The 18129-nt window shown below is 40.0% G+C and overlaps 1 protein-coding gene across 2 annotated transcripts in view; it reads left to right on the top strand.

Annotated features, from left to right (window-relative positions):
- The first annotated feature begins 13804 nt into the window (after window positions 1-13804).
- Window positions 13805-18129, top strand: part of LOC124162777 (proton channel OtopLc-like) — a 45606-nt gene continuing 41281 nt past the window's right edge. For both annotated transcript variants that reach the window (XM_046539415.1, XM_046539414.1), the window contains exons 1-2: window positions 13805-13943; window positions 17823-17931. In XM_046539415.1, coding sequence (XP_046395371.1) covers window positions 13826-13943; window positions 17823-17931 — 227 coding nt within the window. In that variant the 5' untranslated portion in view covers window positions 13805-13825. The remainder of the gene's footprint in view (window positions 13944-17822; window positions 17932-18129) is intronic.

Genomic DNA, 18129 nt, shown 5'->3' with positions numbered 1-18129 from the left:
AAGTACGATATTTTCAAGGATTTATTCCTACATTGACCCTGCGCTTCGGACATTTGTACACTTTCTCGGCTTTGAAAACAATTCATCTCCACAATGTGAATTTTTTATTTCCATTGTGTTTTTGCTTATTCTAAGAATTAAATTTTAAATTAATAAGCACACTTTAATAATTTTCCACCGTTTCCCAGTACCTACTAAATCAGGCTTTCGTCGTTAACATGTTCAAAATTTACTAGAATGACATTTTGTGGTCGTAACCAAGGATTTAGCTCAAACAATTACCATTCCCTATTCTTTCGCCAAACAACCATTACCTTAGGAGAAAAACGCCACGTGATATCCTGATTCTCGGGTGGTTTCCGAGGAAAACGTGATAGCCCTTATGGCTACTGAAGTTTATTTTTTTCATGCTTTTTTCGCCAAAGAGATTGCTTCGCAGAATAAATATTCCATAGGTAAGATTTTTTCTATTTTTTTCATAAAGTTTTATACTGTCTAATACATTCTTAGGCCTCTTCCTGCTGCTATAGACAATACGTTATCTTTCGCAGCGTATAGATGTCTAAATTTAATGCTGGTACTTATATCTTGCTTTGCGGTATTGTTACCTTTAAAGATAATCTAGCGCAAATGATGAGATCATACTACTCTTCGTACATTTGAAATATTTTTTTGTGTTATTTGCATACTCTGAGAATTTCATTTTGCAGTACAAAGCACATTCGCATATACGTCCACCATTTGTCAGTTCTGATGGGCTTTCGTCGATAACATTAAATTCGCTAGAATAATAGTTTTTTATACCTGCTGCAAGCTGTCACAACGAACTTTTATAGGGTAGCCTCTGAACTTGGTGGCATCCCAAACGAATTCAGATATTTAAAATTCAGCACAGTGGCCGAAAGTCACCACGCTCTCCGAAAACTATACGTGAGCCTATTTAATATACTGGTCAGTCTTATCTTTGATATAGTATTTGGAGGATTCCTTCCTTCTCGAGGAATCGAATAATCCTCATATCGACCACTAACGTTATTTTCCTAAGTTTTCTTATAACTAAATGCCTACATTTAGCATTTACCACTGCCATCTTAATCTACGATTGTCTTTCATCTTCTTAACTGCTTACTTTTTCCTCCAACAGAACCTTTTTATTCAACTTCAAAATTCTTTCCAAAAGTCACCTCTCACTAAAATTCAACAATGAAAACGTTTCTAAGGCCATTAGGTTGTATTCACTCTTTGCGCATTTCTTAAAGCATTTCATGCCCAGCTTTTTAAGAAACTCTCAGTTTGAAGCCAATCAGATGAGAGTCATCGACTTATGGCGCCTTCTGAGCGAGTACAAGCACTACTTTTCTTTCTCTCAAATGCAGTAGCGCCCAATTTCTCATCGCCAAGCTCTACAGACTACTCTTATTTCTTCAAAATAATTCCTTCTATTGTTAGCATGCTTTAGTGCCTGTATGACATTGCTAAAATGCACTTTAGACACTCAAGATAACAAAAACAATATTCAAGGAGTTTGGGTAACCAAATGATATAATTAGACTATTAAAGTCAATACTATTGAAGGCTTCATTGACACATGTTGACTTCAAGAATTTGACTCAAATAAGATAGGGTTAGCAAGATATACGGACGAAGACATAACTTTACCTACGAGTTATAGTAAACTTTCCCGAACAATCATAGGAATGGGCTCCTCCATATTTTCACTACAACCATATATTACAATGCTTAGGAATCTCTGACCTCATTTTTTAATCATCAAACAAGTTCTTAGTTAGCACGTGTCATGGGATGCCACATCTATGTTTCCGTGATTTTAAAAATGTTGTCTTAAATTCTTCTCTTCGATTTAAAACGAATAAGCACGTTATGCTCAATGCATTTACTCGTTTAGGCTACAAGGGTAAGGTGTTGAATGAACACTAAACCAAAACATAAATGATTAGAGATTACATGGTTTTTTTAGTGTTTAAGTAATCGAGGATAAAACTGGGAAATCGATTGGAAGGAACAAAGCAAAAGGCGAAATATTTTGGCATCAAATATCAACATGAAATTCCAAAGAAGCAAAATGAGTACAGTAGCGATGACGGCGGTCATAATTAATGAAGACGCCAGTCGATCACTGCGATCAGTAATCATTACGCATGAAGAAACAATTTTCTAGCTCAATCGACACCATTCCAAATATTTAACGATACCTCGTAAGAGATCAATTTCTGTATCCGCTAAAAAAAGGAAATAGTCGCTACTCGTTTTAAATACAATCTCAGACACCATTTTCCATAAAAAATATTTTTCTCAAATGTATTTAGCCGCACACAGAGAGGATTTATGAGTACACCGACGAATTTCAACAATTAATTGAAAATAATAACATACATTATCGTATATTTTCAAATTAATAAAAAAATCGATTAAAAAATTAATAAGTTAAAAAATAAACTTCATTCGAATAGATGAAAGTTATAATATTTGATAGCAAGAAGGATTTAACACTTAAGTATACAAACATATCAGTATCAATACCCACAGACGTGAATTCTGTGAGACGCATTTCGGTCTTCGGGCCTAAATAAATTTAGGATTCGATCTTAATGGATTTAGGAATTTAATATTAAACCACTGGAAGGTTTTAAACAGCGAGAAACTAGATGTATGCACGAAATAAGGCGCAGATATGGTAAAAAATAAATTTTACAAATGTGCAGCTTAAAATGTATACTGAAAATATTTCATGTTTGCATCACCTAACGAAGCTCATGAGGCAATATCACCTATTGACATCGGCGGCCTGCATCGCCCTCAGTAAAATGGACTACAGCGACTGAATGTTTTTTTCGGTCGAAAATAGACGCATCCGTCAATTCAGGAATTTTAACTGACGTCTCGTTTGAGGCACTCGAAGGGGCGCCAAGGAGAGACCGAGAAAAATTAACGTGCGCTTGCCGCATTCCGCAACTGGACGCTCTTTCCTCTCTGGCGGGAGAATGACATGATTCTGTCCATCATTTAACACCTTTCCATTTCGCACGCTGAACGACATCCTCAACGAGGATGAAATCAGTAGAACAAAGAGCTTGTATACAGTATGTTCCAGGATGAATCTGCAATACTTCATGAGTTGTTAGGGTGAAAGTTTTAAGCATTTTTTTGTCCATTAGCATGTGGTCAAAACTCCTTAGTTACTGAGCTATGGCAACGCAAACATTTTTTTCTAAGCAGATATCATGAAAACGGTTTTTCTTGGGTATCAGGCCTTCTTGATATTTTATTAATTACTCCAGATTTTTATGGATATTAAATAATTATGGTTGGACGAAAATGTGCGATTTCAACTATCTGAAACAGTCTAAAAATGGGTGAGATTGCCCAAAAGTACAATGGATATTCTTTCAAAGGTCTTGTGTATTTAAGCTCAAATATTAATTGCTGGGGAGCGTGGTAAACCAGTGGGTTGAGCAATTGTCCCTCAACCGAAATATATCGGGTTCAAAACTCGTGCGAAGCCTTCGGAGACTCGGCGAACAAAGGCCTTCGGGCGAGGAGAGTGGCTAGTTGGCCCTAGGGAAATCCTCCTTACCTGAATTCAAATGCCAGTGGTTTCGTTTGGGGCTAGCCATCTACAAATGCATGCGAAGAAAGCTTGCCGTTGAAACACCGAGCGAGTTCCTCAGAACCACTCCGCTTGCTGACCCTGGAAAAAGAAAAAACAAATTTGGCCTACTCCTATATCTGTCTCCGCAAACTTGGATTGGGACTTCAGTTCCAAAATCATAATAACAGTGGATAAGAGGAAATGTTTTTTAGTGAAGGGTTCTCGGGATCGCCACCGGGTCAGGAAATGCATAACTAACTACGTTTCGATGTCCGACTCGGCCATCGTCCTGAGGGCACATCGAAAAATCATAATAACAGTGGATAAGAGGAAATGTTTTTAGTGAGGGGTTCTCGGGATCGCCACCGGGTCAGGAAATGCATAACTAACTACGTTTCGATGTCCGACTCGGCCATCGTCCTGAGGGCACATCGAAAAATCGGTAGTTATGCAGTTCCTGACCCGGTGGCGATCCCGAGAACTCTTCAGTCAGGCTACTCGCCGGGAAAGTACGAAATCTTTCTTCACCTTCCTCTACGGGGAGGAGATACACCGCAGCATTAGGAAATGTTTTTCTTTGCGATTTTAAAATGGGTCAGAACTGGAGGCACGAAGTGCGGTCAACCTATTTGCCTTACGAGACCGTTTTCACCTCTGTCCAGATTTTTCCCGCAGACCGTGGTCTTCAACTAGCATTATACTGTGTAATCGGAGGACTAGTCTGAGCAAGAAGATAGTTGGGGTTGTGTTGTATTCCGCTGTCCGGTCCGGGTACTCAAGAATAAACCAACCAGATGATCATGGTGTCAGCCAGGACACTTAGTAAATATTCATCTAGCGCACCTATAACCCGATGATGAACTCCTGTCCCACAAAAAAACGCTGATGATAATTAACTGATGAGAAAATATCGGAAATTATGATAATTGAAAAACCGATTTCAGGCACCTTAAATTGATTATGGCTTCTGCACGTTCATAATATCGTATTTAATGCCACAATTCAGCTAATTGTTTATGCAGTCAATAAAAAGGGAGAAGGATTACCTACTTTTTTACAGTGCACAAGATATCGATCGGATTTTTGTCAACGACATTTTTTATCACGTTTCCACTGACACAACGGACGCAGAAACGTGGAAACAAAAATTGCTCGATTCCTGAACAGTTGGAAAAAGAATGAAAAACAAGGAAATAAGGATGAATCTCCGATTTCTTTGAAGCTTCGAGATGTGGGTGTGGAGGAGGATGGAAAGATTGCAGTGGACGGATGGCAAGAGGAATGACGAAGAACTAGAAATGGTCAGCGAGGGGAGGACACTTCTGGAAAAGGTACAGAGGCGACAGAAGGTTTGGATAGAGCAAGTTCTGAGCGAGGATGTTGTTAGATGGTATACTGTTGGATGAACGAGGGAGAGGAAGGAACAGAATATGTTTAGAGCCTGATTTGTAAACGGCGGTGAAATTAACGCGAATTGCCTTAGAAAGAATTCCCTTTAGTGGCCCCGAAAAGCCAAAGATCCGTGGTTCGATTCTCGTTCTAGGGAATTATTTTAGGTAAAAGGTACTGCCATATGTACCACCATTTTACGGGAGGGTATGTTGGAGGAAGGAGTTGTTTTCCAACCTCGATTTCCCACCTCACCCCACAGCTGATGGCTACAGCGTTGCCACGTCGTAAGAGGACATAAATCGCAGATAGCACAAAATTCTTAAAAAATCACCATAGAAAGAAGACCAAAACACGTCATTATCTTCGGTGTGATCAAGAAAGCGATAAAAGTCATAATTTTTTGATAAATAGTAGAAATGTAAAATGAAAATTGCACCACACGCTACCCGGTTGGGAGGGGTCCCTCAGTGTTTCGGATCCGTCTTTCTTGAGCGAAAAAAAAGCTCACAGCGAAAACAAGCGCACAAACAGATGCGCGCGTAGAAAGCGCACAATGTGACATTCTGGTGTAGGATTCACGTAACCAGGAATTGTAAATTCGTGGTGAAGTAAAAGCCCATTACTGTTCCACGAACTTTTATTTGCTGTCGACCAGTTCCGACGGCTATAGCATCATTATCAAGGCAAGCAGAAGAAGTAATTGCAGCGTCGAGCCTTGCATATCCGACAACAGTAGGGGGGAAAGGGGACCTGATGAGGGAAAGGGGGGCGGGCAGGTTAGAGGGACGGTCAAAGCATAAAAGTATAAGATCTGGGGAGGGAGAGGCGGATAGATGGTCAGTCTACGTTCCACCAAGTCACGCCAAATCACCTGATTTCAGGATACGTAAACTTGTCGCCGCTTGGAGATGAAACTTCGAGAAATACAACAGCTCAGGTACATTCCTCCTGACCTTTCACCACAGTTTACCTCACCCTTCAGGAATGTCATCGCGCAATACAATAGCGCAAGTACACTGCTGGACTGTACTCCCGAGTACCCGCATCACTTCACCCACCCCATCAGGCTGCGCGGTTCGTCAAAAACCCCTACGTGCGTACAGACAGCGTTACTCAGATGTTAAGCGAATTAGGCTGGGAGCCGCTGGAGACTCGGAGGCTACCCGTTAGGCTTAGATTGCTTGAACAATGGGTATCTTTAAGAGCGACACGGGGAACATAATATTAGAGCCGCACTATATTTCCAGGTCCGACAGAAGCGATAAATTAAGAGAGATGTTTTGCCGAACGGATATATATGGGAATTCGTTTTTCCCCCGAACCATAAAGGACTTTAATAAATACTAGTCGTAATTTCCTTAGAGCACTTCCTTTTTATGTAAGAACGGCTGGTGCCCTAACACCCCCTGCCGCACGCCTTTTAGGCGGCTTGCTAGGTATTATGAAGATGCAGTTCTTTGTCATTACTGTCCTGATGGTCCTCCAAGTCACTACGGGAGCAGAAATCGTCTGTTTCAGTGTTTTAAACTTACAAAGTAGAGTTAAATTTGTAGTTAATAGTTTACTTTGTGTTTTGAAAATCAAAATGTTTTGAGCATTTTTACATGGTTTAGTTATGGGAGTCATTACCACTAACAACGATAAGCCTGCTGCACTTTATAACGGATACGCTTATCGGGAGTTTAGGAAGAAGATGGATGGGTCAATAGTTCGGCGTTCCTTATTTCGAAGATAGAGGCTGGTTTCCTTATGTAATTTCAAAAGGATTACCTGTGTGTTTTTTTCGCAGTGCGCTATATTCACGATACCCGCGAGCTTATGTTCCCAAGAGAGGGACGCATAAAGCTCGGAGTCGAGGCTGAACCCTCATTAGAGGGACTGATCAACGGTGGTCCCCATGGCAGAAGTATCAAAAGGAATACCTTGAACCATTTTTTCTCATGCCAGCCATCGGGTTGTTATGGCGGCTAGAGTGCTGACTTACCATCCAGATGGTCAGAGTTCAAATCCCGGCGTTGGCAGAGATTTTTCACAACTGCCCGATCCCTATTTGTGTGCTTTATAGAGGACACTTCAAGTGTACCACTCCGTCCGTCAGTCGGGACGTTAAGCCGTGGTCCCCTTGTCGCCTTTTGTAAGGAGTAGATTAATGTCGACGCTGGGTTTCGCTCCATCATTCCCTCCCTACCCTTCATATTGTATTTAACTGCGTATATTTTATGTTTGACGAGGGGTTAGATGGAAGATGGGACTTTCTAGTCCCAATCTCGCCCAATAAAGACGCATTATTATTATTCCCTCATGGCGCAAATAAACTTAACTGTCGGACACCTCCTCCAAATTCCATACCTTCCATCTTTTTCTCATGGAAATTCACGTAGAATATAGTAATATTTTGATTTTTGTAAGGATTTTTAAAAAATATTTCCTTTCCAGCTTCCTTTAAGGCTTACATCCACCCATGCCCTGAGCAAGGAACGACCCTCGCCGGCTTCCCTCCCGTTTCAGATCGACCGCCAAAAGGCAAGAGGCCTTGGGGGTCAGTCCGTCGCCGTGACGAGAAATAGATCGGAGGTGCAGGGAGGGAGGGGAAGATGATGATGCTGTCGCCGATCGTGAAGAGGTCGTCTGAGTCGCTGGGGGCGGCGGAGGCGGGTGCGGAGGGGGGAGGGCTGCTGGCGGGGGAGGGAGCCGCCTGCGCCATCCAGGTGAGTTGAGAGCGGCGCCCACGCAAACCAAGAACGAAGGCAAAAGTGAGAGAGAGAGAGGCGACTTCACACTTCTGCCTACACTTTCTCCTCACCTCAAACTCTCACGTGAATACACAACGTAAAATCGTTTTACACAGGGCACGACCGGTATCATATCCTCCTCAGTCCCGGGACATATCTACGTATTTAATTTGATGTTAACAGACAACATAAGAACATTTCTGTGAATCATGTTTCTGTATGATACTGTACTTGGGGTGTGCGATGTCTTCAAACTGGATTTGAACCGAGGACCCCTCGATCATCAGCCAAGTGCTCCACCCGCTATCGCGCTCCCCAAAGATAAAATACGCAAGTAAGTACGTTGTATTTCCATCCAATTGTGAGCTATCCTAAAATTTTCACCGCTGCCGATATTAAGAAATAGATCGAAATTTGATTAGCAAGATTTTTCCCGGTAGGACAAACAAAAAGCGAGTTTATTAAAACGTGATAAAAAAGAAAAACAACAAAGAAAAAATATGTACCGATAGAAATACATATACATATTTACGATATCCCGAATGTTGATACCTGGGAATTAAGCTGTCCAAAGCATCCACTCTTATGCATATTAGAATGATTATTATTTATTCAAACAATATTTTAAGGTTAACATAAAACGTATCTAAACGTGAACGTATGATATATTTGTATTTCACTTAGTTGATAATTATTATTCATAATAACATGGAGTACAGATCTCCAACTATCAAACACATCAATCATGCTTAATCCATTATAACCCAATGTTGCGCCTAAGTAACATCAAACATGTATTAATTTCCATCTCTATTCAGGAAATATTTAAAATACGTACTCCGCACGGATGAGATATTCTAAGAGCGCTTTAGAATATCTTACCCACGCGGAAACTCGAGAAAAGTTTAAATATTCTGTTCGCCGGGAAAGTGTAAATTCATACATATTAAAAAAATACGTGTTCTTCAGTGCTGTAAAGTTTAATGGAGAAATAAGTAGCTGCCAAAATAATTATGATTGAGCATAAAATTTTCACATTTTAAAAATGAGAAGTCCTGAAATTTAATTTCTCCCAGAAGCAGCTCAAGGTTATAAATGGTTAAGGAAATACATATTACAACTTAGTCACATAAAACTCACACATCCACTGAAACCTGGGCGTGCATTTCATCAAAAGTATGAGGGTCGTTCAATAAGTCTTTAGAAAAAGGTATAAAAAGAAATGATAATGGGTGAATTTTAAATTTTTTTATTATAGTCATCTTTCATACACATAAAAATTTTAAAGCATTTTTCAAGCATTTTAAGGCTGCCCAATAAGTAGAATTTTGAGATCTCCGCAAAATAGGCATTTGTTTGGGCTATGATCTCCTCCTTAGACATACACCTTTGTCCGCATATCCATTTCTTCAAGTTGTGAAATTATAAAAAAGTCACTGAAGACTAAATCTGATAAATTTGGTGATTTTATTAATTATTGAAACTTAAATTCCGTAATTTTGGCTATTGCAACTGAACGGGTGTGAACCCGTGCGTTGATTTGTTGAAGGAAGGACATTTTCTGTTTCAAAAAGGACGCTTTTCTTGATTTCTACTATCAACAGGTCTAATAACAATGCATAATACTCTCCTGTTATCTATTTTCCCTATTCCAAGTAATCGGTGTAGATTATTTCGCATACATCCCAAAATATCGTTTCCATGACTTGACCGGTCCATTTCACCATCTTCGCCTACCCTGGAGCCCATTTACCTTCGGAATTCCATTGTTTTAGACTTTTTGTCTCTGTAGTGTAGTGATGATTCCATATTTTATAAAAAGTTATGAATTGATGCGGAAAGTCCACAGGATTGCGAAGGAAAGGCGCCTTTGAGTTGACCACACGATTGCGGGTATTCTCCAAAGTGAGAAAACGCGGCAGCAATATTGCCGATATTTTTTTACACCCAAGTTTCCGTGAAAAATTAAAACAATTGTGCATATCTATATGCTTGCAGCCTAACCTATATTGCTCACTTTCATTCGTCTAGCACTTAAAATCTCATAGTGGATTTTTTCAATCATTTTGATGGGTAGACACTAACACAGAGCGTCCGGAAAATGTTCATTGTTTTGGATGTACGGCCACGTTTTAACTCATTTAACTAATTGTAAATAGTTTCAAACACAGGAAAGGATCTTCCATAAGTTTCATTCAAGTTAGCTTTGAAATCTTTCGGCGTTAACACTTTCAAATACATGCGTTTTAACCCCGCACTAAACTCAATTTTATCCATTTTTATAAACAAATGAAAGTTGTTCACTACAATCGGCAACAACAATGAAACTATGGGATGGATACAGCTGGAAATTTCTCAGCTGACTAGTCACAAGTGCTACTTTCTACTCTGCATTAATATTTGATACTATGAGAGATTCTAAGGGCTTATTGAACGACCCTCGTATGTGTCACAAATTGAGCGTTCCTGAGCCGCATTAGTCAATGGGGAAAGGCGATGGTATGGATTAGGATCCGAGTCGGGGAAGAGATGATAGAAGCCTTTAGCCCACCCTTCCATCCCTCCCTTCTCCCCACACCTAACCACCCTCTCCGCTTGATTTCAGCGGTTACACAGCAGCCCTATCAGTCACCGTCCAATGGCTCAAAGAAAGAGGGAAGAAGAGACACTAAAAAGCATTTTTACCCAACCACCCTCCGTCCTTTGCCAATCCTTGTACTCCTACTCGCGAAGGTGTTATGGAACGGTCCACTGAGCGAAAAATCACCCGAGAACGCGCGCCTCATTTAGGAGGCACAAGTTCACGCCTCATGTTTGATCTCGGGCGATTAGGTACACGCGCTCTTGCAGGGAAATCCCTCCAACCACCCCTGTAATGGAATGACGAACAGCCCAGTGGTCGACACGCTATAAGGTAGAATCTAAAACAAAATTTAGTCCATCTAAAAATTGTGACATACTGAAGTAAAATAAAAATTCTGAAACACGAATTTTCTCAATTTTTTCTACTTCTGGATGTACCCTTTGCATGCCAGAAATCGCGCAAATTCATTTGATATTTGGGTGCGTAGCCGACTACGGTCATTCTTCACTGAGGCTTTTGCGGTCGATTGTTTGCAGAAATAATTAACTTTTTCGGGTCTTACTGCATAGTTCAATGTGGTAGGCAAAAGGCACCATCGACAAGATAGGGAATATTCCATTAAAATACAAAATCAAAAGCATCTTCAAACCTCAATCGCAAATTAAAACCTCACTGAGAAACGTAAAAGAAAGGACGCCCTTGCAAATTGAAGATGTGTACAAAATCCTGAGTACAACATGCGGGAAAAAGTAAAAAAATAATTAATTAAATTAAAATTATTATTTTAGCACATAAAAAGAAGGTAAGAAGAGCGCCAGCGGCCCGCTGGCAGCGGGTCCTTGGATACCATATAGATTTTGAAAAAAAAAAACATTTCCCTCCACGCTCCACAAATTAAAATACCGGCTGGTTAGGAAAAAAATAACAGCTTCGCTTTTCTACAAAGACACTTATATTGTCGTCAATGAGTTTCGATACACTGTATTATTCTCAAGACTAGTGGTACAGGAGACTTTCTTACTTGGTTTTATACCCAATCCGGCGGTGGCTATGGTCGAGAAGGAAAGGGTGAGGTTAGTGTTGAAGTGACCCCTAGTGTTGAAACCTTCATTCTTGGTGTATATAAATTTGATAATACGTAGTTAATGAACGATCTCGTATTTTATTTGCAATGCAATACTTAATACTCATATGAAGAATTAAATATACCTATCCTGGCCGTTACGTTAAAAAAATGTAAAATATTACAACTTATTACAAAGGGGCAGTACTTATGAGGTGAATCGATATGGAAATTTTCTAAGGCTCCCTTAACTTCGGTCTACCTTCAAGGGGACCGACATTTATCACACTCCGCCAGTATGTGTAGAAGCACTCAGTCTATCGCGGTCGTGGTCACTATGGTGTCTGTTTCTCTTAAGTGAAGGTTCATTATGAAAAACTTAACAGGAGAAATCAACAATTTCATTAATAGTATATTTAAAAAAATATTTATTAAATCATTAAAAAACAGCTAAAACGGCCTTTACATTGATTAGACAACTTAAAATCTGCAGCTTTAACAAATATAAACTATAAAAAAATAAAAAAAGGATTTTTTAAATCAGAAGATGGCTTTTCGAAGCTGCCTCTTGAATGATCTGATGGGCATTGAAAGATCCAGGGAAGAGAGATTAGTCGAAATGGTATTAAAAGAGGTAGGGAGCCTGTAAAAAAGTGATCTCTGAGAGAGAGAAAGACGGAATTTCGGTTGGTGTAGTAGATGGTTATTACGAAAGGCGCGGGTGGGAATGTGGAGTGAAAAGAAAGGCAGTATTTCTGAGGATCGGAACTTACCATTTAAGGCATTGTAAATGAGGGAATCATCATGAAAATTCCTACGAGAGGAGAGGGGGACCAATGATAGGGCAGACATTACTTCAGAGCGAGAGGAATTACGGAGGTGAGGAGCACGGTGTCGGACTGCTGAAATAAAGAAATTAACAGGGCGTTCAAGAATTTTAAGGCTGGAGGGATAGGCAGTGGAGTGAATAACGTAGCAGTAGTCAAGGATTGGGAGAACGGAACCAGTGAAAATAGCTCTCATGGAGATGTAGTCGGTAACGGTGGTGAGTCGATAAAGAACTCCCACGACTGACATGGCTGGATTTCATTTAGTTGAGGTGCGGAAGAAAAGTTAGTTTGGGGTCAAAAGTAACATTCAGGAATTGATGGAGGAAGCTATCGGAACAATTTAATTAAAAATAGTGTATTTATAAGGAGTGAAGGTGCGTTTTAAAGAAAAAGGTATGTTTTCTTGAAATCAGACACACAACAATTATCGCATACCTAAGGCGTCATCAGAGGGATTTGACGGTAAGAAGGAATTAGGATATGAGAACATTTGAATGCGTAAATTTTCTCATATTGTACAGCAAGCAGTGTAATGTAAATAAACCTCAAAGCCAAGAAAGCATGGGCGCTGCCATGGAGTTAAATTAGTTCAAGAGACTCCACTTCATCCGCAATCTCATTTCATCCCTACTCACCAATTACTTTATTTACAATCACCTTCACTGATTGTGAGCGAACTACGACCGTGCAGTCCAAGTGCATTGCAATTGATAACACGCCAGCGGGACAGTATTAGGAAAATATGACGCTGATTAGAGCCCATTAGTAAGATATAAAATTAAGGTTTAAAGAGTTTACTTTTCTGGAGTTAAAAGAGTTTTCTTTGCGGTTACCACGCCGTGGAGTACCATCCCGAGTCTCCAAAAAAACTATTTTTTCATTCTAATGATCAAAATGATAAAAGTAAAATATATTTGCTAACATGTAGTACTTCTTATTGTAAAAATTTGTACATCGACCAATTAACTGCCAATAGTACAAGCGAAAATATTAAAAATACATGGTCTCGGCGCGTCATTAGATATTCAAGTACATCTACATACTACTTCCAAGCAAGTCGCTTGAAAAGGTGCTTGGCGGCAGCGTTGCTAAGACGCCAGACGTTTGCAAGAAAAAAAAGGTGTGGGTACGAGTGATTTGACCTCTTTGACCGCCTGAGATGTATTATAGTTCTAGAATTTTTGTTTTTCCCTAAGTATAGTTTGAAGGAATAATCCTCGGGTTTTCCACCAAGTGTGGTTTTGAGTTATTGGCGCTAACATTTCAACGGCTGAGTCTGCCATCTGTATGAGGACGATGGCAGACTCGGCCGTTGAAACGCTGGGACCAATCACCCAATACCACAAATACCCAGCCCAGAAATTATTCATATATTAAAGTTGTTTACTGTTCGGAAGAAAAATTAATTCCCACAGTTCTCCTTTTGGCAAGACATCTCTCTTGTTTAATCTTTTCCGTCGGACCTGGAAATTTGGTGTGGTTGTAAGATAATGATCTCCCTGTTTTTCTGAAGCATTCAATTAAAGCATCTGAGCCATGTCTGTTCTTTTCTGATTAAATAATTTTGTATCTCGCTCCCAATTCCAGCGAATAGACACTGTTGTGTCCCTGGGTATGACGTCATCGCCTCCAGACGAGTGTGGTGGCGTGGTGGCCCTAGGGTCCACTGCAGTGGCCAATCCCTCGACCGTCACGCCCTCCACCGCGCCAACCGTCGACACCGGATCCCATGGTGAGTAGATACAAAACAATCACATCTTTTTTTTACATTTCCTTGTCCTTAGGTTTGTTGATATATGAAAATAATAATGCAAGGAAAAAACAGCATTTGATCACTTTAAATTTATTTGAATACCATAGCATTGAGAAGAAGAAAAAAATTTTGAGAGCTGAAGGTGACGGTAAATTCTTTAGCGCAGCTTTTTGTTTACAAACAACAGAAAAATGAACTTGAATAAAAAGTATTAGACTCTGGTGAATTTCGTTTAAAAAACTTTTCCTCCTTTTTTTGCTATTTTTTATTTGAAACATGGGATTTTTCTAGTTTCTCCGACAAAATGTGTGGTTTTCAAAGGAAATAACAACTCTTAATGATGAGTAACACCTTTCCCAGTCCGACTTGATTTTTAAATGTGATAAAAACTGGATATATCAACTTTTAGCTCACCTTAAAAACAATTTTCCAACGGCCACATAAAATTTGCAAGCGATTCGGTCACCATTTTCTGTACTGCACCTTACGTTCATTTAAATTAAGTGCTATCATCGGCAGGGAGTCCTGATAAGGGATATACTCTGTGCTTCATGGTATTTTTTCCATACCGGTTGGCCGTATCATTCTTTGTGAAACGAGTTCTCAAGTTCCTTTGTCAAATGGCACGAGATAAAAAATGGTCACTGTGATTAATAAGTTCTGAACAACTTCTTTTTCACGTACTTCCTCGTACTTCACGGTCATTCCTCCACATTACAGGCATTAGTAAAGCCCATGAAATGCGATTCAGCATAAATTCATATATTCTTCAGGCAGGAATTAAGAATGAATACCATTCACTATTCAAATTCATCATAAGTATTGAATTATACTTCCATTCTGCTATATTTTATCAATTTGTAGCATATCACTAATTATCAACTACAAATCCATAAGATGAGATATGATTTACGCAATGGAGTAAAGGACTCGTTCAACATTTTTTCTTTATCATGGATAAAATTAACGTGTTTTAAAAATAAATAGTTACGGTATTCCTCCGTTTTTCGATTTTCGAGCTATTCGTGACAAAATTAAACGGCCTTAATACTTTCATAGATAAGTTGGTGTCGTCACGAGCTCATAACAAGCGGAGAACCGCTTGTCCCCTCGGTCTTGTTCGTGAGCTTCCCAAGATTCGTTGTCGCTTACACTCCAGTGAGCGAATCTTCCTCTCAAATTAAATGTTGTACCTGAACGAGTAAGGCCAAACGATACGCCAGAACTCCACTGACGTCACCAACTAATGAAAAGCGGGAACGGAAACTTTCACGCGGTCTAATTTTAGCTTACGAGAGAATGGCTCAATCAGGAAGATTATTTTCGGCTGCAGCTTATCTTTCTCCTCTTTATTTCGGACTTCTTTTAATGAATTACTGTTTAAGGTGTATCATACCGTCATTTCAGTAGTATATATTGCCATGAAAAGTGGGAAAAACTTTCACTTTTTCTTACTTTCAACTTAGGACAGAATAGCTAATTGGGGAGAGTTCTTATCGTCGTGAATTACATCTGTCCCTTCCACCTCCTGAATTATTTTAATGAATCACGATTTCTGGTCTAAGTGAACGACGCCATTGTAGAGGAGAATTCTGAAATTAACCATGAATATACCGCGTATTTCAGTAAGAATCTGCAATGCTTCAGGAGGAGGTAATTGAGACAATTTTAAGCATTTTCTGTTCATAAACATGGGGTCGCAACTCCTTAGCTGTGGCAACTCGAATACTTTTTTGGATGCACTTTTTCCATTTACCATGAAAACTTTTTTTTATATATATCCTTTCCGGCATTTTATTTAATACTCTGGATTTTTAAAGACATTAAATAATTATAGTTGGACGCAAATATGCGATTATAATTGTCTGAAACAATTAATATTTGAGCTTAATTAAATGAGAGCTTTGAGCAAATATCAAGATTACGATTGAGAAATCTCACCTACTTCGAAAACAATTGTTTCAGAAAATTGCAATCGCATATTTTCGTCCAACCTTGGAGCAGTTGGAAGAAGTTGCGACCCCTGTTAAACCCATATTTATGGACAAAAAGTGATTGAAATTGTCTCCCCTACAACTTCCTGAAGTATTGTAAGTTTATTACTCCTGAAACCAGGGATGGCAATCGAAACTATACTGAAGTCAAAACCAGTAAAATTTAGTTTCGTTCTCGGGAGCGAAATGTAGAAACAAAATGAAATGCATTTAAACCCCGGGAGCCAAACTCAGGGTCGAAAGGAATTCGAAGTCATAACTACTCCGAGTCGAAGCTAAAATAAAATTCTGGGACGAAATGAAACGCAGATAACGTTTCGCACCGGGGGGACCACGTCCTTCACCATCGAACAGTTTAGTTTCGACCCACGCACCGCGTACGAAGTATAGTTGAATGGAGTAAAGGTTCGCCTTATCACCTCCAGATGAATGGGGCACAATGAAAAATGAAAAAGCAGGAACAATTTCGCTTTACCTGATACCTGAAGATGCTGAAAAGCGAAACCGGTAGTACAATAAATTTAAAATTGTGGAAATTGCTCCTGCTTTTTAACTTTTCATAATGTCACGTTTCCACTCCATCTCGCCTGAAACCTCAGATTATATGCATGGGGCACTCTCTCACTCATAATGCGCAACGATGTATTCAGTCGCAAAGTGACGAAGCTAAATGCTTTTACCTCTCCACATTCTGTTATGAAATGGGTCGTAACTATTCCCTCTTTTCCAACTCCACTCAACTCTTGGGATCGAAACTTAAATATGAGCAGCGAAGTTTCCAATACTTTAGTTTCGTTCCCGGGAGTAAAGTTTCGTTCCGGATCGAAATCAAAATCCTTGGTGATCTTAATTTCATGCGGGAACGAGACTAAACCTAAGCCTCGTATTTTTTAGTCTCCTTCCGGGTCGAAACGAAATATTTTCGTTTCGTTTCACTTGCCATCCCTGCCTGAAACACCATTTATATTGCCCATAAAAGTGACCGCAACTTTCGCATTTTCTTATTCTCAACTTATGGAAATATGGTTAAATGGGGAAGATTTTCTTTCACCGCGGCTTATGTCCCTTCCACTTCCTGAATTCTTTCCTTTACAAGCCAGCGTTATTTCTGGGAAAATCAAAGTTGAAGATTTATCATTAGGAAAATATGAGCAATCTCAGGCCAATCACAATCATCAATAACAGCTTTATATTGGGCCATTCCTTTTCGAAACATAAAGTGACTAGTTGTGCATATCCATCTCTAGAACAGTCAATAATACTTCGTGAAAAAAGATATGTTGCTTTCCCGGCGTATGCTAGAAGTGAAGGCTGCTCGGGCGCTCCACCAGGTAATCTCCTTCATGGCTTCCGACGTTTCGGGGTGCGAGTCGTACTCCATCTTCAGGGCTGAAGATAGCCCTGCCCTTCAGCTCATGCAGCCTTGAGATTGGAGTACGACTCGTGCCCCGAAACGTCGGCAGATATGAAGGAGGAGATAAAACTATTTGTTCACATTTGTAAATGACTTTTCTTCATGTTGTTCAGAAGCAACACTGGATAAGAAAGGTTTTATGAATCTTGAATTCTGGTCTAAGTAAACGGCACAATTTAATAGCACGATTCCCGTTTTTGTACGACGAATATGTATAAAGCCAAGCTACAAGAGCAGACATCCCTCTGATCCCCCGGGTCATCCAACTCTAGGTCACGACGACCCAGGGTTTGGCTCTAACCACCACCACCACATTAGGTCAGCAGCGTGGCGAATCGATAGCAGCCGCGTGCAGCGGCAACGCGTCTGGCTGGATCTCTTTTTAGCCTCCCTCACCCCCCTCTTCCCTTGCAATTTCCTACGCACTCTCTTCATAATTTCCCTCCACAGGCAACCTCCTGCCCCGCAGCGGAAGCGCCATATGCTGCACTCTCGTGTCGGATCAGGGTGCGGACCTGTTGATGCGGCCCCTGAGGACCTCGCGACGCGTCGTCTACAGGTGAGTTTAACCGCTCATTTCAACGCTTCCAACGCAGGGGTGTCTACAGTGGGTGCCGTGGAACACACGCGTGATCTCCAAGGGGCACGGAAGTAGCCAAGAAAAACCATTTTAAAAATTAACTATTAAGGGTAAAATTAAATTCTAAATAACCAAAGATGTAAAATGCGCAGAACATACGACAAAGTAGCCAATAAA

This window comes from Ischnura elegans, chromosome 7 (assembly GCF_921293095.1).
Source record: "Ischnura elegans chromosome 7, ioIscEleg1.1, whole genome shotgun sequence".
NCBI classification, from domain to species: domain Eukaryota; kingdom Metazoa; phylum Arthropoda; class Insecta; order Odonata; family Coenagrionidae; genus Ischnura; species Ischnura elegans.
The sequence above is the reverse complement of the archived record's forward strand: the minus strand, read 5'-3'. Positions and strand labels throughout refer to the sequence as shown.